This window comes from Amblyomma mixtum, chromosome 5 (assembly GCF_055824585.1).
Source record: "Amblyomma mixtum isolate Tamu chromosome 5, ASM5582458v1, whole genome shotgun sequence".
NCBI lineage: Eukaryota > Metazoa > Arthropoda > Arachnida > Ixodida > Ixodidae > Amblyomma > Amblyomma mixtum.
The window spans coordinates 176397719-176420681 of record NC_143016.1 but is presented as its reverse complement, the minus strand read 5'-3'; the positions used below and the strand labels follow the sequence as shown (position 1 = coordinate 176420681).

General features: G+C 49.1%; 1 protein-coding gene across 2 annotated transcripts in view; it reads right to left on the bottom strand.

The window, feature by feature from the left end:
• The window catches only part of LOC149344790 (melatonin receptor type 1C-like), a 145418-nt gene that overhangs the window by 22038 nt on the left and 100417 nt on the right, over positions 1-22963 (bottom strand). For both annotated transcript variants that reach the window (XM_089546391.1, XM_089546392.1), the window contains exon 4: positions 1810-1863. In XM_089546391.1, coding sequence (XP_089402517.1) covers positions 1810-1863 — 54 coding nt within the window. The remainder of the gene's footprint in view (positions 1-1809; positions 1864-22963) is intronic.

The window sequence follows — 22963 nt, the reverse complement described above, 5'->3', positions numbered from 1 at the left end:
ATACAGTGGAATGGTTTTCTTAGAACAGAATTTCAGCGAACAAACGCAGAACCAAAATGATATTTCAGAAATCCCTGTAAGACGGAACTTTTAGTAGACGGGAGATTTTCCATGATGATGCTTTCCTTTTTTTGCTTTAGTGCGGCCTCATCTCGAGCATGCGTCTCGTTTATCTAACGTATACACAGCGAGAAACATGCTAAAACTTTGAACAGCGAAAAGGATCGTACTCCGATTTATTTTAAACAGGCATAAAAGAACAGATATCGTAAAAAAATTCAAAGCTTTCTTGGCTTAGAGACGCTGTAGGCGAGACTCACCGAAGCCAGGCTGCAGTTTTTGTGCTTAATATATATAATCAAATCAAAAAGCATAGTTATGAGTTCATTGCTCTAGTTTTCCGCGCCAGAAAACATTATAATGAAAAAATGATTCAGGAATATCCACCAGGAGTAATAAACTGAAATTCTAATTTATTTTAAAAAATTAGTGACGAGTAAATTGCTGAAATGTGTAGTGGATTGCCCGAATGTGTAAAAATTTGTTGCTAATTTGAGAGCCATGAATGTGTGGAATTCCCGTTGCGTTCGTACCACGTGTGTGCTGCTGTATGGAGATCAGGTGTGATATCTAGCTTGCCATGCTATTTATATTCGTTATTTTGCATTCACCTCTGCATAGAGTCATGCGACTCCACTGTATAAAAATGAAAAGAAACAGGCTTTCCTAGAAAAACACCCAGATAGACAATCTAGCCGCCGCGGTGGCTCAGTGGCTATGGTGCTCGGCTGCTGGCCCGAAAGACGCGGGTTCGATCCCGGCCGCGGCGGCTGAATTTCTTTGGAGGAGAAATTCGAGGCCTGTGTACTGTGCGATGTCAGTGCACGTTAAAGAACCCCAGGTGGTCGAAATTTCCGGAGCCCTCCACTACGGCGTCTCTCATAGCCTTAGTCGCTTTGGGACGTTAAACCCCATAAACAAACAAAGATAGACAATCTGTCTCCCGGTATGTGTGCATACGAAAAATCTCCTTTCTGCCAGTTAATGTGTTTTTCAGCAGTAATCAATTTTTCATATATGTTGAAAGCTCATTTTCCGCTTTTCCACCTACTGTATTTCATCTATCGCTCCTATTTGACCGTTTACACAGCATTTTGTAACCATGGTCGAATGTACTGTGCCCCACTCCAGCTTGTGTGCTTATGGCCTGCGATATTGCATAAATAGATGAAATCTGTAAATCTCGTAACAACGCGTCTGTCAAGGGCTCCGCTATTTTTTTATTCACCCGTAACATGCGCGGCTAATAAATTCAGACTGAGTCCACTACACGTATGCCCGAATAGTAGTGGCATGAGGGGGTATTTGAACTCAATAGTCTGCAGCAGCGTGCTTTCAGTACGCTATCACGTGCGCTATTTAACTGGCACTGTACTTCCCATCCAGGTCCTATTTATTCTCTTCCCAAATTTTTGTCACTAGTGCATTGCTGCTATCACGAATCTCATTTCTTTAAACCTGACTCTAAAATCTTCTAAGAACAGCGCGAAAATGACGGGAAAACGTAGAAGGGACTTAAAAATACAGGACGGTTCCTCTTGCTTTGTCCCGTCCTTTACGCGCTGTTCTTATAAGATATTGTAGCATGGACCAGCTATCTCAAACCAAGGTTTTGATAGCAATCCAGAGAGGACGTGGCTGCACATATTACAGAATTATTTCCTGCAACACTACTATCAGAGGGGTGGATTGAAATGAGCCTCTGAATTTTCGCTGCATATAAAGAGTCTACTCTCAACATCAACTCACGTGCATCCTCCCCGGTCTTGGGCTGAGAACTGGAGGACTTGTGGGCCGCACTTCCTGCAGAGAAGAAAGACACAAAAACGACTCCTTTAGGGTTGAGTTGAACGGGTAGTGGTACGCTGAAACATTAGAAACCACTATAGCGTCTTCTGTGCGATGTGTTTACTACCTCACCAGGCATGGCCTTTGCAGTCCTCTAAGATTGAAGCGCCTGTTGGCGATTATGCAGTGCGGAATGCCATGCTATAGGAAGAGTGTCGAGAAAAAGAGCGACAAGGTTCACGACCAAACGGCGCACTATGAATACCCTCCACCTCGAAAGCAAGACTAAAATGGCAGAGTGACCCATTCGTAGAACAAAAGAAAAGTTAATAGAGGATCCGCAGTCAGAGAAACGGTATCCGACAAGAAAACGCGCTGGAAACGCAGCAGAGAAAAAAAAAAGGCGTCTTCAGGACAGGGCAGCCAACAACGTAATCGCAATGTCAGCAAATAATGAAGTAGTAGTGAAGTGCAAATGTAATTGTCGCTGCCATTAAACGAACATTACTCAACGAAAATTTACTTGTGCTGCTCTGTTCTGTCCACATTCGCTGTCTGGTTATATTTGCCGAGAATATCAGACGAAAATTTCTTTCTTTGCTCATAGATAACAAATTAGCGCTTGATCCTGCACCCTACATATCATTTTCAGCTACACGAATCACACGTCACCATCATCCCGGTTCACTTACCCTGTACTTTGCTCGAACTGACACATTTAAATTTTCCTTTTTTCCGCATACCATACGCGAGTGAGACTCACCGCCACAACGACAGTCAGCGGATAGTCATTTTGCATGCTTTCTTTTTTGGTTGTCTTTTTACTTGGTGCCCTTTGATCTGACATATCTACATCTCTAATTGTTCTGCTTGTATCTGTAACATGATCTGCAGTATGAAATACATAAATATTATTCTCTTAACACCAATCAAGCTAAACTGCATGCCGGTAAAGAATATAGCTAGTGGATTAATTCGGTAATTGGGTTAATCAACGGTGAGCCTCAATATACACGCGACTACGGCTGACCTGATGCCATCAAGCTCTACTGCGTGCTCATAGGGAGAGTGCGGCTGGGATGCAAGGAACAACTGCAGTGTCCAATACGTCTATGGCTTCACGGGTAACCGCCTCTGTTGGCTCTTCGCCCGCTCCAGTCACTGACCGCTTGGTCTTCCTCGAGGGCCTCGTGCGCTCATTAATGGCCTCCACAGTGAGCTCCATCGAACGATGTGACCGAATGAACAGATCGCTATCGAATGAGAGGTATTCTTCCACAAGTGCACAGCTATTTATGGAGCTCCGTGGCAGCTATGGCATCCCTGCATTCGTCGGCGCAGCCACTGCAATTGTCGCCAGCAGTGCTCTGATCTTAGGTAAACCCGACTTTTCCTAGCAGTTACTAGCGGTTACAAAAACTGTTGCCTTACCGTGGAATGTGTCGCTGGCTTGCCAAATGTTTAGTTTAATCGGGACCTCAGCCTAGTGGTCGGGATTCGCGAGAACCCTCTGCAGCAGTTTTGAATGGTACATGTCTTAAGACCGTATTGTGCTTTGGTCGTGTCGTTCCAGGGCTATTATTATAAAGTTTGGCGATAAGAAAACTCTGTGAGTGTGATTCAGCATGTTTTCTTGGGTACTGAAAGCATATTCCAGCAGAAAATAAATCTTGGGCTTCTCAGCTAGGTTTCACTTTTACAGGGTACTCTTGTAACAAAGGCGCCATCTTTAAGGCCTTCTTGTTTATAGTGGAATCTGCCGGAATGCCTCTGGAGCAAAGTGTTTTCGCTCATCACCCGATGACAAGTGGCTTCAACTGCTCCATTTTCGTTCATCCATAGCATAAAGCAAGATCAAGCACTGCATCGACTTCTTGCAATCCTTGAGCAGTTTTGTGCTCTCACACAATTTCAGGCAGGAGCAGATAAAAAAGCACGCGTTCATCCACGTTGAAAGCATTAATTAGTTCGTATTCCTGCAGCAGTACAGTGATCTAGGCGCCCTACAGTTGTCGGTCAGTTTCTCGAAACTTCTTAACCACAAATCCTCGCTTTAAAGTTATCATGAGCATCGGTCACAAGAGGAACTCTTTAGCCTTCCCGCAGATTAAAGGCTCCCTAACCAGAGTGCTCCTGGCTCGGACGCTGTGCACCAGCCGCAAATGACGGCGTTGACGTTCTGTTAAGCAGGCACGGAATTCGCTGTCGTGATGGTCCGTGTTCACGTTGTTATCGTTGCGCTTGGATGTACTTTTCCTCGATGGTGTACGTCGTCTATGGTGATGCGCTGAGTGTTTACTCATTAGCCGAATGTTTTTTCTTCCGCCCGCCTAAGTGCTTTGATCGTCTCGATCTTCCCGTCAAAACTCGACTGGCGTGGAGGATATTTCGTGCGCTTTGCAGACGGAGAAGAGCGACGTTTTCTGCATGCTAACAGAGCGGGCTCCTTTCATTTTTTGCTCCTGCGGCTTCTCGCGGCACGTGAAAAGCCGCGCGTTGCTAGCTTAAAATTATTACCGAGAAAACCTATCTTTACCAGCCAAGTTAGTTACGAAATGACATATACGCGATTGAGAACGCGTAAATGTTTCATGTAAGAGACAAATTCGTTGTACGTAGTAGGATTCGTTGCAGTGACAGTGTCCCTATAGTGTTAGAACAGTAAACCGGCTAAGCTATCTCTTCCGTTAAGCAGGTCACTTCGTAGCAGAGGCGTTTGTCTGCGTTTACAAAATTTGCAGGACCTGCGATAATTAGAGCTAATTAAAATGATTCCGTTAATTGCACTTGCGCTCCCCTTTCTACCAATGAAATTATTTTTCGGTGCACCTAAGACACAGTGCACAAGTCGGCGTAAGCAGGGGGCACAAGACAGAAATCAAAATGCGTCCCCAAGTTTATTCTGACTTTATTTTTACACTCCTTGAATAGCGTCTTACACAACGCGGAATTCTTAACAGTCGCCACCAAGGCCTTTAAACTAGGATGTTGCACGGCATCGATTCAGCCAGCTGTGTGCAACTGTGACTTGCCGGGGAGTTTATATACGTGGTTGCGACCTCCTTTTTAGGTAACACTGCTATGACTGGACCTCTGGCAGCACATGTTTGCTGCCCTTGTCGATTTTATGTTGTGTAGGTTCATGGAGTATGAGGAAGGAAGGTAAGAAGGGAGTTTCCATTTGTATGCAGCTGATATCAGGAAACGCAATTTTGCGCTGCGGGACGTGCCTAATGGAAGAGTGCGCAGCTTCTGACGGCTTGCTGTAGCGTGCGACGGGGCTCTGAGTTTCACTTGCGTAGATCGTGTAAATAAGCGAGAACACAGAACTGGGAACGGCACAGGACATCCTTAACGAAGCGGAAAGATGGGTAGGACAGGCGGATGATGCCGTGTGGAAGGATGAGTACCAACTCCAACGGAACGCGCACACCGGAATGCACGCATGCACGCAAAGACAAACCCCTTAAACATTTGACCAACACTGTTTCCACTTCGAGTTATTGATCAATTCGCTCTCGCCCTACCATAAGCTTGCCGCCCCGGTTAGCTCAGTTGGTAGAGCGATTGCTCCGGTGAAGCGGTGGTCCCGGCTTCGAACCCCGGACCAGTACGAATTTTTCTTTAACTACGAAGTTTCTGAGAAAGCTGTATAGCTTTCCTTTGTAGCCGTATGGCTGCGCTTGGGTGGATGCCAACGTGTAATTACTCCCTTATTATAAAGACAAACATGAGCGCGCGAAAACACATAAATGCAATAGAAAACATGAATTTAGATGTCTCAAAATGCACAACCTGATCGGGTTTCCCTTTTGTTCCGGCTATTGCATGCAAAAAAAAATGATAGAGAATATTCACAGTATTCTTACACACTGCGAAATCACGGTGCACTTTGTCCTTTTGTTCTCTGCCATCTCATTGTTACGCGTTGCGGCCCGGACGGACAAGAAGTCTTCGGTTTGGTTGGTCAGAGGCACCGCATTTTTGCCACGCCGAAGCCGACGATGAGCGGGCAGTGCCGCGGGACAGAGCACAAGCGCTAGGTCATACTGGACGCTAGGCTCGTTCACCCGGCCGCAACAGAAGACGAAGATTTTTCTAGGCTGTCAAACCTCCGGATTAGTGCTTTCGCACCAAAAGAGGCATCTTCTATTAATGAAAAGCGCAACATACCTCGCTTTGGAGGTTCGGTGGCTCTTTGATTTCATACCGATTTAAAGGCACAACTGCCGCAGCTTTTCCATATTAAGGTGGAAGCCTTTAAGGCCTCATCGTTGTAAGCAGGAGCTGTCGACAGAAATGTGACGGTTTTAAACTGGTCGAAATGGTGGTTACGTCACAGTGCGCGAATTTAAAACGAGGCCAATTAACCTTTAGCTAGTAACCGTACAACCAATTAAATGGATGGTATAGTGATGCTCCAAATAAAATAAATAAATAAATAAATAAAAATGGGTCGAGTTGGGGAATTGAACTCCGGAGTGCGAGACGAGAATGGTAACCACTCCGCCATGACAGATCTTTTTGTTCTTTATTGCCTGGCTTTGGCACATAACATTCAAGAAAACAAACAATCAGCAAAACACACTAAACGCTGTGTACATGTACATACACACGACACTGTCGTGGTCATCCAGCATTAATCTAGCTTCGTCAGATTAAAATTCACGCATATTGCACAGCGGCTCTAGTCTCGAGATCCACTCCGGAGGCTCTGCAGCGGCTTTCTGGATGGCCAGAAAACAGCCCAAGTAAAGCTCTTGGCGTACGCATATGAGATTGCTGTGTTTGCGGTTGATTAGGGTGGCATAAGCGAGGCTTTAAATGTGTACGCAAATTCAGCCAAGCTACAGGCAGCGGGGTTGATTGGTCGAAGTGCCTCGTGCTTTGGCATGGAAGGTAGCCATCTACGACTGAATGGTTAACTAGTGCGTCCTGGACGACGACATCAGATATGTATACTTATGCGCTCCGTTCGTTGCTTACCGAGATAATGAACAGTATTGGAAAGGACGGGTCAAAGAGTTACGGGAGAAAACGGATAAGTGGAAAGGAGCAACCTTGTAGATTTTTGCCACAGCCACTGTTTGCAACTTGTTTTTTATCAGCAGGTTCTGGTACATAATGCACGTGTTGCACTGTTCAAGGTTAAGCATTCAAAAGCTACAAAGGTTTTCGCCGTCTTCATCTGGCCGTCTGAATGGGAGCCCTGCAGCCGGACCAACCTGTTCCGACGGGTACAAGACGGAGGGCTGGGGTTGGGCCACCTGCTTTTGCGACAGCTAATCAATCGTTTATTTGTTTTTTCGGGACACAAGCACTGACATTGCACAGTACACGGGCCTCTAGAATTTCTCCTCCAAAGAAACTCAACCGCCGCGGCCGGGATCAAACCCGAAAGACGCGGGTTCGATCCCGCGTCTTTCGGTGGCCGAATTTCGATGGAGGCGAAATTCTAGAGGCCCGTGTGCTGTGCGATGTCAGTGCACGTTAAAGAACCCCAGCTGGTCGAAATTTCCGGAGCCCTCCACTGCGGCGTCTCTCATAGCGTGAGTCGCTTTGGGACGTTAAACGCCATAAACCAACCAACAAGAGACCCGTTTTTGCGCACCGTATGCCAAGTTAAGCTGCGGCACCCGCTGCCGGGGTGCGTAGTCGCAACCGAAGAGGTTTATGGTAGGATCAGCGGTTTTTACCGGGAAATCGTAGCGAGTGCAAGATTCCTTTCCGCGCGGTTTTCAAATGATTTTCTGTCCACTGTGAAACGGAAGACACTGTACCGTGCTTTGTGCGACATAGTTTTCCCAGTGGAGGCCCCGGCAGAGAGATGTTTTAAAGAGGGTTCAAAAAATGCAGGTGCCGCCAGGAACGAAAACCTTCTTTTTTAAGCTGCTACCGCCATGCCAGCTCGATGGTTGCCAATGAACAAAGGCGCGTCTAGTGAATACGCTGCCTTCGTTCATTCCTATCTTCCTCCGTTCCCTTGCTGCGAGGCTCAGGTGTCCACCGAGATATGTGAGACAGATACATTTCCTTTCCTCAAAAATCAATTTACCGACGAGCAAGGAAGGCGTAGAGCCGAACGGGCGATGTCGTTCTGTGGACTCCCTGCAGCTTTGCAAGACGCTGTCGCGTTCCACTCTTACCGGCGTAACTTAACATCTTAACCACACATCAGTGACACAAGCAGCAACACCGCGCTTAAGGCTTTCGCCTCACCGCAGTTTAGGTCAACAAAGCGCCCCCCTGAATTTTACTTTATCGCTTCAACGTCTCCAGCAAATAAAATACGGGAACTTTGGTTCGGCACCACTTAAGAGTTAAATAAATGCATGACATATGCGAAACTCGCATAAGAGGCCTAGGAATTTAACAAGACGAAGCAGTGCGTAAAGACAAGGACAAGACAAATGCTGACAAGACAGGTGCCGATCCTAAACGGGCAAGTTGGAATAACGCATAGTTAATGTCATTACAGAAACGCAAAAGCTGTGCCAAAATTAATATCATTCTAGGAAACTATATTCCTTGTCAGTCAGTAAAACCTAAGGCGTGCTAACGCACTGCTCTCGGTCTTTAGCAGTGCCACAGCGATCAGCCTTTCCGTTTTAGTCCGAGCCCGTTCCTCGATTCGGGTACGTGTGTACATGACTCACACTTTTTGCACATAATACAGTGGTCATTCAAATAGCAGCCGGCAGATCTGACACAGGTGTTGTGTTTATGCAGTGACATTGCCTATGCGTTATTCCTTTTTGTTCGTTTAAGTTCGGCGCCTGTCCTTTCAACTTCTGAGCTCGTCTTCGTCTTTTCGAGTTGCTTCCTTTCGTCACGCACCCACACCAACAAGCCCAAACCACTAACCCGGGAACTTAACGCGCAGCGTGAGAAAGCGGAGAGGCCTCAATTAAAAGCATGTTTTGGAATATGCAGGTATTTCATTTTTTTTCTGCAAAAACTCAGTAGAGATCACGCTCAAAAATCGGCTGAAAGTATTTGTCGTTTGTGCACTATACAAATGCTCTTCGCTTATGGTGCAATACACCGAAAGGCTATAACACCCTCGTAAGTAAATCTTGCCCACGCATTAACTGCGCACGCCATTGCTCATTGCTGCTTTTACTAGCCACATCGGGCATGCCGTCCTCCGATTACTGCAACAAATCTCTCTTCAAGTCGATTGCTCTCGCTGCGCCGTGTTGGTTGAAAAGGCACTCAAGGTGATAATTACGCGGACGAATTGGGTTGCGCTTCCCGTGGTAGCACTGCACAGTTGCATAACATACATTGGTTGCTTCAAGGATTACGTTCTTCCTCTCGGCCGCCCCTTCCCTTCACGAAAATTACAAAATAAAAATGCTGAAATTGACAAACGCGTCTTATCTTCACTGCAGCGCAAGCAACATTAATGGTATAGAACTCTCTGGGGTCCCGATGAAATCTTCCCGACTGTCAATGCTGTTTATTTCAACTGAAGCTTAGCGGCCCGAATACAAGCCTCCCCTTCACGTTTTGCCACACCGTGCTTGCTTTTTACTTAAAATTTTAAAATTCCCATTTTCGCCATTACCACTTATGCCTGTGTACTGCCGACGCCAATGCCAGTCAGGCTGTTCGAAATTAGAGAAAGTGTTCTCAGAGCAATTTCGTGATGCATTCCCATGTGACGTTTGTAAGAAACAGGGATGCTTAGAGATGTATATTGACACTTGCATTTTTTGAGGGTTAACTTATCACCTCAAAAAATATAAAAAAAATATTAACTTCAACGGACACTTAAGCCCTACCTTAAGTACATCACGCGATAGCTTTAACGGCTTCCTTTATCGGCATAGGGCCCTCTTTGCGTAACAGTTCGTAGACATGGACACTGGGCCTCTTAGATTTACCGCGCTTGGGCAGCGCGCTGGCTGCCAGAAAGTTCGCCTCTGACAAGAAAGCGCATCATGGTCGCATGGGCTGGCGGCCACCGAAACCATCCAGCCGGCCATCATGGTGGGAAGCAAGTCCCGGATCACGGAAGGCATATGGTCTCCGTCACTTCGCGTCTTGCTGCGTCTTATTGCTACGCACGCGTACGGCAGAAATGGGCTGCTTCACATCGAAAACAACGACCTCAAGTTATTGAGGGCTGCCGCAGACTGCAGAACAAACAGCTGATTGTGCTCGCACCCATATACATCGGCGACGACAACGCGAGCGTGTGCCTTCGGTGCACGGTATGCTGTGTAAGCTTCGAGAAATCCTCCAAAGCATTCGATCAGCAGTCTAATGTGTTTCAGTCCACACCACATAGGACGGAATGACTGCCCGTCCGTTGCTTATCAAACGATACGCCGTACTCTCGCATTATTGGGAGTTTGTTTACTACACAGTAAGTATGACAGGTATGACCGTAGACGATCGACCCTGCATGGTGATTCACTCTGCTGCGGTCGTTGCAATTTCTACGCTTGTAAACTGCTTACTGTAAGCTGTAATCAGAAACGAATCTGGATACGTTCCGTTTAACTGTAGTCTGTCGGCAGCCGGCTTTTGCTGCGGGCAAGGAATGCGCGCATAACCTCGACAGAAGCGCACACCAGCGTTTTGAACGTTTATCTAGAAAGAGTGCGTGTATTCTACAAATTTAGCTGCGTATCATATCTGTAATCGTACAGCTTTACCGCAGAGAAATGGCACTGGAATGAAAGGCGCTAGTCAAACCATGCGTGTCGACACCTCACGTACCGCGTGTGCACGCTTGCATGATGATCAGCGCTGGGAGATTCTTTTAATCTCTTTAATGAGCCAAACGCGAGGAGATGCATGCCTACGATACTTTTCGGATACTTTAAGCATATGTGGCAGAAGGCCCGATCATCAAGCTGTACAACAGTTGTGGATGACAAAATCAGCACTCGCCTCGATCGGCAACTGCCATAATGGCCACATATATCCCGCAGAGATGCCACGAGCAATCTGCTTTTGAGGCCTTTTAATAAAGGACATGTTCCAGTGAAGCGTCTCACAAATGATATCCGCCTTTGCACTGCGCAGAACGCAATGAAGAACGTATACGCTCTCGTATCACGCTCAACTAACACCCAGCAAAAAACTTTCAGCACATGCATATATGCGCGCGTCTGAGAGCGTTCTCTGAGCTAGAATCTGCGGCTGCTGCCGCTGCCGCCGCCGCTGCCGCCGCCGCTGCCTCACCTTGCCGGTGTCAAGCCCTCTCGACATGGAGGATTCGAAAAGCCAGAGTCTGGAAACAGACAAGATCCCACCACCGACGGAGCCAATGGCGGCGCAGTACATGGCAATAACGCCACCGGCTCGCGCGAGGAAAACGTCAACGCGGCTTCCTCATCTCCAGGACAGAAGACAACGGGAGAGAAGAAGAGAAAGAAGAAAAACAAGAAGAAAAAGCAGGCACCGCCACCGCCCCTCAGCAGAGACTACGCCAAGCACTTTCGCGGCCTCAAACCAAGTGGCGCTGCCGGAGCCCGGGCCCCGACGCAGCAACAACACACTCAGGTGAGCAGCTGGGCAGGGGTTGCTTCCTCTCCTCCCTCCCCTCCCCTCCCTCACCCTGGCCCACTTCCCCCTCCTCGGCTTACGGCGTAGATGTCGAAAGCCGCAGACAAAATGAGCAGCTTAGAGCACAGATCGGGCAACTGCTCGCCAAAATTCAAAATTTGGAAGAAAAGCTAGCTGCCGCGACGAGTATCCCGAGTCCCGACGCCATGGAGAGTGAGCCCGAACTGCCGCCCGCGTTCGCGTCGGCAATGACCGCGATGGAGGCGCGTCTCACCTCCCAGCTTCAGAAAATGGTAGAAACGGCTATGAACTGCATGGAGTCCAAATGCTCGTCATCGGTCCCTGCAGCCATAAGCCGCTGCATGAAATCGAAAACCACCCGAACCAGTCGGCGGTTCGAGGGGATCCAAGCCTGCAATACGCACAAGAAAATTATCTGTAATCCCAGAGACCCGGCATCGCAGGACTCCAACCCCGCACCCCCATCCAGTGCTAGCTGTAGGCCAGAGTCCAATCAGCCCCCGTCTCTCACCTCCAATCCTAATGATGGCGGCACGGCCTAACAAGCGTTCCCCACCTCCGAAAACACACACGTTGGTAACCGTAACGCAATGGAATTGCAGAGGCTTCAAGGCTCGCCAGAAACGCGCGAACCTGCGCCTCTACCTAGAAACTTTCGAGGCTTTACCTGCCGTGGTCGCCCTCCAGGAGCCAGGAGCGGCGGCGAAATTGACTAACTACGGGACGTTCCAGCGAGACCCCTCGTCGTGTCTCCTCGTACACAAGTCGTACACAGCCACCGAAATCGACCTCGATCTCAACATACTGTACTCGTACGCCATGGTAAGGATCCTTCCCCTTCGCCGATCGGATCCTCCCCTGCACGTACTTAATGTATACTGCTCCCCGAAACTGAAGCGAGTGACCTTCGCGGACCTCTTTAGCTGTGCACTTAAAGAGGCGGGTCGCGAACCCCTGCTGATTGTGGGCGACTTCAACGCCCCTAGCCAGCTATGGGGCTATCGTAAGGAGGAAGTGCGCGGACGCATGCTGCCGGAGTTGGCGTCCACACTGGGCCTCACCCTCCACACCGACCCGGCATTTCCTACTCGCGTAGGCAACTCGGTGACCCGAGACACATGCCCGGACCTCACCTTCACTCGCAACATAAGACACGCAGACTGGATCAACACCGAGGATACCCTCGGCAGCGACCACTGCATCATCAACACCACTGTTTATACACGCCTCCTAAAGCGCCCTACCACACTAGCACGCATTCCCAATTGGACCACCTTTCGCCAAAATTTCCCGTCCGACACCAACACGAACATCACAGAGCAGGGATACGCAAACTGGTCCCGGTCAGTCATATCGCACCTTCGCTCCCACGAGAAGCAGATACAGCTCACTGAGGTGGTCACGGACGTGGACAACCACCTCCTCCACCTCTGGGAAGCGCGCCGCGGCCTCACGCGCCGCTGGAAGCGCCAGAAACACAACAAGAAGCTCAAAGCGCGCATTGCGGACCTCACCCGGCAGGCAGAAGAGTACGCGGCCCAACTCGCTGACTCAAACTGGGTAGACCGCTGCAACACGGCGGCGAGGCAGATGTCGAGCCGCAACACGTGGCGGCTCTTCCGAGCCCTAATCAACCCAACACATACCCGTACAGAAACGCAGAAGCAACTACACAAAGCCATGCACTCATTCCAAGGAAATACAACGCAGTTGGCACAGGCGCTCCGGGATCGCTACCTGTGCACAACTCAGGACGCCCGCAGATCGGCCTACTCCTACGCTGGCAGAGAAAACTCTGAGTTGGATAAGCCTTTCCAGCTTCACGATCTGCGGGCGGGTCTGGCCAAAATGAAGAGGGGCACCACGCCGGGCCGGGACAAGGTCACCGTCAAACTTTTGGCGAACCTTCCTGATTCAGCATACCAGTGCCTTCTAGAATACATCAATGCGATATGGACGGGGGAAACCCCGCTCCCCATTGACCGGAAAACGGCCCTTGTCACCTTCATCCCGAAGGCCGGAAAACCGATCGACACGGACAACCTCCGCCCCATCTCTCTCACCTCGTGTGTGGGCAAATTGATGGAGACGATGGTGCGCAATCGGCTGTCCGAGTACCTCGAACAACACAACACCTTCGCGGACACAATTTTCGGATTTCGCCCACATAGATCCGCACAGGATTTCCTGCTCCAACTCGACCGCGAAATCTTGAACCCGATTACACACCCCCAAAACGACAAAATAGTCCTTGCGCTCGACCTGAAAGGAGCGTTCGATAACGTAACTCACGAGATCATACTCACACATTTGAGTCAAACTCACTGTGGCACCAATACCTTCAATTACGTTAAACAATTTCTCACGGACAGACTATCCTACATCAGAATACAGGACGAAGAGCACGGACCTTTCCTGCTCGGCACGAGGGGGACTCCACAAGGCGCGGTGCTGTCCCCTCTGCTATTCAACATTGCCATGATGCGCCCACCCGCCCTACTGGGTGCGGTCGAAGGGGTCCAGCAAGCGATGTACGCCGACGACATCACCATCTGGGCTACGCAAGGGCGCCTGGGGGATATGGAGACCAGCCTGCAAACGGCCGCCAGCATAGTGGACCGCTATGCTCGAGACTGTGGTCTGCAATGCTCCCCGCAGAAATCGGAATTCGTGCATTTGCGTCCCTCGCGCACATGCTCGACCCAAATCCATCTCTCGTTGCAAAGCGGTCCCATTCGCGAATCCAAGGAAATCAGAGTCCTCGGACTTTTCATACACAACCAGCGACGCTGCGACACAACACTCGCCAAGCTCCGGCAGGTGGGGGACCAGGTGGGCCGCATGGTCCGCCGGGTTTCCAATAAGCGCGGTGGGTTACGATGCAAAGACACCTTGCGGCTGGCGAACGCATTCGTGACCAGTCGAATCTTGCACTCGACTCCCTATCTCCACCTGCGGAAACAGGAGGAGGATGCCCTCGAGGTCATCCTCCGCAAAATCATGAAACGAGCGCTGGACCTCCCGGTCTCTACCTCTACCAGCCGCCTTTTGGCACTGGGGATGGTTAACACTTTAGGGAGCTTCGGGAGGCCCACCTCAACAACCAATACACTCGTCTCACAAAGACAGGGTCGGGTCGCCGCCTTTTAGCCCGACTTCACATCCAGCACACTCAATTGACAGAGGAGACATGCCGCCTTCCCGTACACTGGAGACGCACCCTCCACGTGCGGCCTCTCCCCACCAATATGTCCGAAGAGGATCATAATGGCAGGCGCCTGGCGCGGGCGGAAGCCTTGGACCGCCTTTTTCGGAGCAAACCAGGAGTCTTCTACGTGGACGCGTCCGGCCCGGACCCCAGGGGATGGTACACGGCCGCGGTTGTCCCCGAGGGTAAAACAGTAGACGCCCTTACTTTCAAGGCCCAGTCAGCAATTCACGCAGAAGAGGTTGCCATCGCTTTGGCAGCCTCTCACACCTCCTCCAAATACATAATCACCGACTCGCGAGGGGCTTGCCGCAACGTCACGCAAGGGTGGGTTACTCCCCTAGCTTATCGCATTTACCAAAATTGTAGCCGAGACTCGGATCCCGCGCACCGATCTCTCGTTTGGGCTCCAGGTCACCAAGGCGTCCACGGAAATGAGGCAGCCGACGCCGCCGCCCGCGCGCTCTCTCTCTCCGGGCATTTCCCACGGGACCCGACGCCGACCAGGACACTGATTTCAATCCGATTTATATTTTTAAAGAAATATGCGAGTATTACAAATCCACGCACCAAACTCTTCCCACCCCGTGCAAAGGGCTGGGGAAGGTCAACGAGCGGGTATTCCTGCGCCTGCTCACCAACACGATGTTGTGCCCGGCAACTCTGCAACATTACGATCCTCAATTCGACGGGCGGTGCTCACACTGTGGGGAGGTGTCTGACACTTACCACATGGTGTGGGCCTGCCAGCAGAACCCATCCCTACCCCCTATCCCAAACCCCACCCGAGAGGACTGGGAGGCGACCCTGTCCGGTTGCTGCACCCTCGAGGCCCAAAGGGCCTTAACGCAGCGCGCCCGGGCTGCGGCAAACGCCAATGGGGTACCTGTCTAGGCATCCCACCTAGTGGTTGCAAGGGCGTGACCCTTCAGGTCACGACCCCCAACACCTCTCCCTATGATTTAATAAATGTTTTCACCCCCACCACCACCCTCTCGTGAAAGGCCTCGAACACCACCGCAATATCAGCCGGGCTCACGAAATTATAACAGCCTAAATATTTTCTGAATCAGAACTATGCTATCGTAATATGAAGCGGGCGTTTGTGCTTGCGAGGTGGTGACACGATCAAAATACGGTCGCACATACGCACGCAAAACATATAAATGAACAGGAACTACCGCAAAAGGTACTATTGCAGGCAACACAGTTGATATGCACCGTGACCAAGCCGAAACAAGCGCCTGCGTCGCGCAAAACATCGCATGAAGTACCGCGGTCCTTCTAGTCCATCTAAAAATGGCCGCGCGAGCTTTCCGCTGCCATACTACCTACATCCGTCGTCTCCCAGTTGCCCCAGCGCTGCCAGCACAAAATCGTCCTTGCAAGTCTGGCTGCCCGCTGGCTGCCCGAAAGCGCTGGCATTCTAATGTTGGCATATGCTCTTTCTCATGTCGTAAATGGTGGTGTTTTAACGTAGGTAAACCAATTGGGACGTGCAAAAGCAATTGAGGCAACACCGCCTCAAAAGCAACCGCATGAAAAGCCACGGCATGAGCAGCGCGGGTCCACCCAGCCGCGCCATTGCTCGAGTGATTCCAACGTCGATGGCTCTCGCGCGGCGGGAACGGGGACGGCGGCGCAATCCGGCGACGCTGTGTGAGGAGGGGTATCAGTTAAACAGGGGCGCTAGGAGTGTAAAAGATGTTATGTGATAGCGAGACCGACGGCAGTTATGGCATAAGCCCACTGATATCGCAAGATGTTGCTTGGGGTTTGCACATCGGAGCGGTGCTTTCGCAATAAATGCTTATTGCTTTATGTTCGCCATACCATAGATTGTAATTCCAATTCGGCGTACTTCAAATTGCGCGTGTGTGTGTTTCCTCTCTTTTGTCCGTGTCTTTGTTTGCGCTATAACATTTCTAATTCAAGATGAACTACCAACTCGCTCAACAGGAAGTTTTAATGAATTCAAATTGTAATTCCTGGAATTTTGACTCCATTTGCTGGGGTAGATATTTCAAATCAAATCAAATCAAATTTATTTTCCAACAAGTGGATGGCCGCCTAGGCTAAAAGCTGTACAAACAGCTGGACAAAGGCCCAGGAAAACAGTACACAACATAGCAGGAGCAAACAGCAAAATTCCAGAAGTTCATTAAAAAGTGTTATAAAATGCATACGTCGCTGTAGCACGGGATGAAAACAAAACAAAAAAGCTGATCAATAATAAAATCAATGGAAAAAGCTCAACAAGGCAGAAAATTTGTAAATTCGAGTATAATATTTAAAGTAAGAACACATGTATGTATAGATTATATTTGCACGAAGTAGGTTCTCAATTGCTTAGGACTAAAACCAACAGTGTCTTTATATTTGTTGAAAAAAAACGGGAATTTCTTTAAGGAATTTTCTTCTTCGTGACCTCACAAGGGCATTTTCGCTCCGTGTCGTTAGCTGTGCTCTTGTTCGCTGCGTTGAGGTCTTTTCATGCACGCCGTGGACGCTGACTGCCCGGAATGTTCTTTTTATAGTTTAATGGAATAAAATTCATTTTCCTGTTTTTTTTTCTTTTCGGAAGCCCTCAGTACCGTACGCGAGCTTAGTGGTCCTTCGAAAAGTACGAGATATGTAAAAAAAAAGCGAACTTTTTAATTAGCGCATTAAACGCCAGAGGGCGCGCGCTGCGGCTCCTGAGCGCGCGTAGCGGCAGGTTTAGACAACGAACTGCCGGATGCCACGTTTAGCTCTGTCCGTTACTTCGCGAGCTACAGCAGCTAAAGTGAAGACGCGTACAAGGTGTTCATCGGTTTAGTGCCAAAGTGAAAGTGAAAATGAACGAGCTTGAAGAGCAACGTGTACGTATAAAATTTTGGTACAGCCTACAAAACTTTCACAGAGTCATTTCAGTTACTTGGTAAAGAGCAACGGGGAGGACTGTATGTTTCGCACGCAGTGCTATAAGTGATTTAAGCGTTTTGAACACGACAGATTATCGCTCGATGGTGACCCCAAGCCTGGACGATGGTAATCATCAACAGATGACGACGATATTCATGATTCACAGCACGAAATCTCTCGACATGGTCGTCATCTGTTTATGATGACCATGGAGAAAGATTTCGTGCTCTTAACCGTGAAAATCGTCTAACTTTTTGAGAAGTTGCCGACGAAGTGGGCATCAGCGCATATTCATGCCATAAAATTTTGAGTGACAAACCTGAGCTGCGCCCTGTCAGTGCAAAATTCGTGACGCGTTTGCTGACTGATGATCAGAAACATACCGGTGCTGAAATAATCTCGGGACTGGTTGTCAGTGCCATTGACAATGAAGACCTTTTTTAGTACATTATAACCGGCGATGAGAAGTGGGCTTATGGCTATGATGCCGAAACGAAGGTGCAGATGTAGCTGTGGATGGCGAAAAGGTATGTCTGAAACAAAGCACGAATTAGTTGGTCAAAGATCAAGAAGGTGTTGGTTGTGCTTTTTACTGCAAAGACATTGTACACCAGGAATTTAGACCACGTGGTCAGATGGTAAACGAGGAAATCTACCAAGTATTGTAGAACGTTTGATCGATGCTGTTCAAGAGGCCCAACTGTGAATAAACCAGACTTAGATGTTGCATCATAAGAATGCGCCGGCTCACGCGGCCCTCCTTGTCCGCAGCTATCTAGCAAAACATCGCTTCCGTTGTGCCCAATCAACCGCATTCTCCAGACCCAGCCCAAGCAGACTTCTCGTCTCGCAAACTAAAAACCACGTTGTAAGGACGTCGTTTACAAATCATAGAGGAGACTGAATACAGTGTGACAAAACACCTGTGCGCTATCCCGGAAAGTGCGCTCCAGGAAGCTTTCCGAAAATGGAAGAAACGATAGGAATGGTGCATTTCCTATACAGTTGACTAGTTTGAGAGGTACTGTGCTGAAAAGGTCCTGCAATAAGCGATACATATGTCATATAGCAAAAGTTCTCTTTCTTTTTGGACACACCTCGTATGCTTATTCATGGTTCTGTGTTGAGTTTGTTGACAAAGCCGAAATCGATGTATTATGTTGTGTTTTACAGCATACGCTTAGAAGCCTATTACAGTTTAGCCCACATAAAACGGCCGCAGATATAATGAATGCTCGCTTAATACGAACGCTTGCTGAGCCAGCGTCAAATTACTTATTAGGGCAATGTGAATGCATCTGAGATACAACGAACTTCGGCCGCAACACTACGCTAATAGTGAATGGTGAATCGCTAAAAATTCTACCGTTTCTAGAGCCGACCAAGCAAGCCGCGATGGCGTACAATGTCAGTCATTCCATATATCTGAGGAGTCTGAAGAAACCATCGAACGTGGGGAAAGTGCGTAGGGAGCAAGAGAGGGCGCGTTTAAAAGCGCAAGCTTCTGCTCATGGTCGGGGATCAACCAACGGAGAGAAATATGAGAAGTTTCAGCGTCCTGGTGTCCCCGCTGGTTAAGCGGTATCCATCGCATGCCTAGTCGGTTCTTCACATTTTGTGCTACTACCAGGCGCAAACAGCGCGCAGAGAGCAAACAATGCAGCTCATACGCTTTGTGCGCATGTGCGCTGGGCTACTGTCACAAGCCGCCTCTTAAGTGCCAAAATGTACGGGAGAGCCTCCCCGCATACCGGGCATGTTCCAACAGGAACCTCGTAGCAGTGACCGTGCAGCTCGAGGTCTTGAAGTCCCCGCGCCACGCAACCCTGAAGAAAGTGTAGCGGAACACTACGGCCGCGCCTGTTACCGCTAGGGCAGATCACTGACGACTCGCCGACGAAGACTAAGAGCCAGCGGAAGACGAAGAGCCGCCGCACTGCACGAGATCGGTTCGGGTGAACTGGCCTGTCACACAACCACGCCGTCATCGATTGCGCCCGCACCGAAAGTTGAATTTTCCCCTTTGTCTGACGAACTTACTACTGAAACCTCTGTCCTCTGGCCACTCAAGGTCACCATCGTTGAAGATGTCGAAGTTGCACCGGAAGCATCTGCCCTCGTTTCCCTATCGTGCCGTGCCGCGTCGGATGACACCGTTTTATTTACGCCGTCTGCTTCCTTTGTACGCCGCAAGAACCTGCCGCTACCTTCTGCTGTCCTCGATGTCCGCCAGGGTGTGACGAAAATGGTGCTCTACAATCCATCCCCGTGTCCTCTTACCCCGCTCCCTGGTGAGTCCCCTGGCTGCATTCAACCTGTTTGCCTTCTCTCTGACCTTAATGTCCACGAGGCAGCCAGCAGTCTCTCAGTAAACGCCATGCAATCCGAGCCCGCTGCTGAACATGAGCCTGACGAACCTTTCCGCGCCGCCATCGACGATACTCTTCCGTCCACCTACCGTCAGTAGCTCTCAGCCCTTCTCCACACGTACCGCTCCGCTTTCGATGCCGCCCATCAACCTTTACGACGTACATCCGCCGTGGCTCATCGTATTGAGACCGGCTCCCACCCGCCTTTTCGGCAGCGCCCCTATCGCGTGTCTGCGGCTGAGCGTCAAGTAATAAGTGAGCACGTTGAAGACATGCTGCACCGTGGCATCATCCGACCCTCTCACAGCCCTTGGTCTTCTCCGGTGGTGCTGGTCAAAAAGAAAGATGGTTCTATCAGATTTTGTGTCGATTACCGGCGACTAAAGAAAATTACCAACGAAGACAATTATCTACTCCCCCGCATCGACGACGCTCTTGACTGTCTCCAAGGCGCAGAATACTTATCCTCCCTTGACTTGCGTTCGGGCTACTGGCAGGTCCCGATGGCTGCCGCTGACTGTGAGAAGACCGCATTCATTACCCCTGACGGCCTTTACGAGTTCACCGTTATGCCATTCGGCCTGTGCAACGCGCCAGCCACGTTCGAAAGAATGATGGATAACGTCTTACGCAAGCTGAAATGGCACACGTGCCTCTGTTACTTGGACGACATCGTTGTCTTTTCGGCAGATTTCTCTACGCACCTAACGCGCCTGCAGCAGGTTCTGACTTGCCTCACCGACACCGGACTGCAGCTGAATCTCAAAAAGTGCCACTTCGGTGCTCGGCAGTTGACCATCTTGGGGCACATCGTCTCCAAGGACGGCTTTCTCACCCGAACCGATCTCGTGCAGCGCGGCGGCTCTTCGTCTTCCACTGGCGCTTCGTCTTCGTCGGCGAGTCGTCAGTGATCTGCCCTGGCGGTTACAGGCGCGGCCGTAGTGTTTCGCTACAAAAGGTTAAAAAGGCGGGCTCTTCCCGCCAGCGGGCAGTGCGCTTTGGAGAGATCCAGTCTCTCGAATGTCTCCTGCGGAATCATGCGTTCATCATCATCATCAGCCTGACTACACCCACTGCAAAGCAAAGACCTCTCCCATGTCTCTCCAATTAACCCTGTCCTTTGCCAGTTGCGGCCACTGTATCCCCGCAAACTTCTTAATCTCATCCGCCCACCTAACTTTCTGCCGTCCCCTGCTACGTTTGCTTTCTTTGCCTTCGCATCTACATGCCCTGCCCAAGCCCATTTCTTCCTCTTGATATCAACTAAGATGTTATTAACCCGCGTTTGTTCCCTCACCCACTCGGCCCGCTTTCGATCTCTTAACGTTACACCTATCATTTTCCTTTCCATAGCTCGCTGCGTTGTTCTTAACTTAAGCTTAACCCTCTTTGTTAGCCTCGACGTTTCTGCCCCATAGGTTTCTGCCATCATGCGTTCGCCGTTCACCAAACGCGACCCTGCTACGACTGCCACGCCGTCAACCCCGTGCTCGCCTCCGACAGATTGTGAGAACTCGGCTCGCATTTTCTCTTGTGGGGAAATAGTACATGTAAAAATATTGCTAAACTTGGTCGCGTTCAAAAGAAAATTGTAAGAATTATTACAAGCTCACCTCCAATATGTTCATCTATTGCACTTCTTAAAGAACTTAACTTAGTAAACATGGAACACTATTATAATTTCTGTTTATGCAAGGCCCTAGTGAAAGATAAAAAACAAAGTAACTTCCTCTTGCAGTTAGCAAACATAGGTCACAACATTCGCCCATATCACACACGACACACAGAACTCTGGGAAGTTCCCTTATCACGAACAAACTATAGAATGCAAATGTTGTGTAACGTAATTCCAAGACTGTTAAATAATCTTAATAAAGGCCATACAATGCCTGAACATATGAGAAACCTTGACGTCTTGTACAGTTGATTTTATTTATTGTATATGAATTCTGATGAATGCAGTTAATGTGTATATGTGTGTGTGAAAGTGGTGTGTATTATGTCGACATTTTTTTACACGGCAATGGAAATTTGCCACTCTCTGGTTTGTCAAATTTCCATGTTATTACAGTATTTATAGATTTGTCATGTGTTTTGATAATAATTGTTATCTAATTACTGTAATGGCTTTACAAAATATGTAATTCCTAATGTTTCGCGCATGTACTGTGTCTGCCCTTGTCCATATGTAATAGGGGGTGCGAGCTTGTCAAGCTGCCCTTAAGGCAGCTTTTTTCTCTCGCCCCCTTATGTCCTTTCAGTACATGGAATAAATGAAATGAAATTCCGCATTCTTGAACGATCCATTCGCACGTATTTGCTTTTTATTATTTGTTGCTGTATGCCTGTACATTCTACACCGCCTGCACATTTTCAGTGTTGCCTTAATCTATTATTTGTATACATGTAATTAGTCGTGTATATACACTAAGCTAATTGTTTGTTCACCTTATCTTAGTCTAGTTGAATTTGTTGATTTCGCTTTCATGTAGCCGTGTAGCACTCTTAGAATGTCTGTTTCTGTTGCAGACTTTTCCTTCCGATATACTACGGCGTCTCTCATAGCCTTAGTCGCTTTGGGACGTTAAACCCCATAAACCAACCATAATATCCAGCTGTTTTGTGTGCACAAACCAGAGTTTTGCGAATTCTTTCTTTCGGTCCACCGGGCATGGAGGTCGACCGTCCTAATCAAACCTAATCAAATTAATGCGCCACAGCGATCCGTAGTGGGAAGGCGGGTAACCGTAAAGGGAATCAGCGCCTTGACCTAGCCAAGGTGGAAGTGTGTGACAGCTACCATTGGTGCGGCATGGTCCTACGAACGGCAGCTGGAGCTGTTTAAAACCATCGTGATCAGAGGCGTTCGAATTTCCGCCTAAGCGTCATTGATGCATAGCTGGTAGGATGTCTCTTGGGATGACTTCGTCGGTGCGGACGTCGACATAGCAGGGAGGTGGTATAACAAAGCCAGTTTATGCGAAATACGAGCACTCCCTTACCACCAGGAATGGGATTAAGGAAGCCGGCCTGCCGGCTGCCGTAAGCATTTAACTACAATTACCTATATAGCTAGTGTTCCTAAAATGGC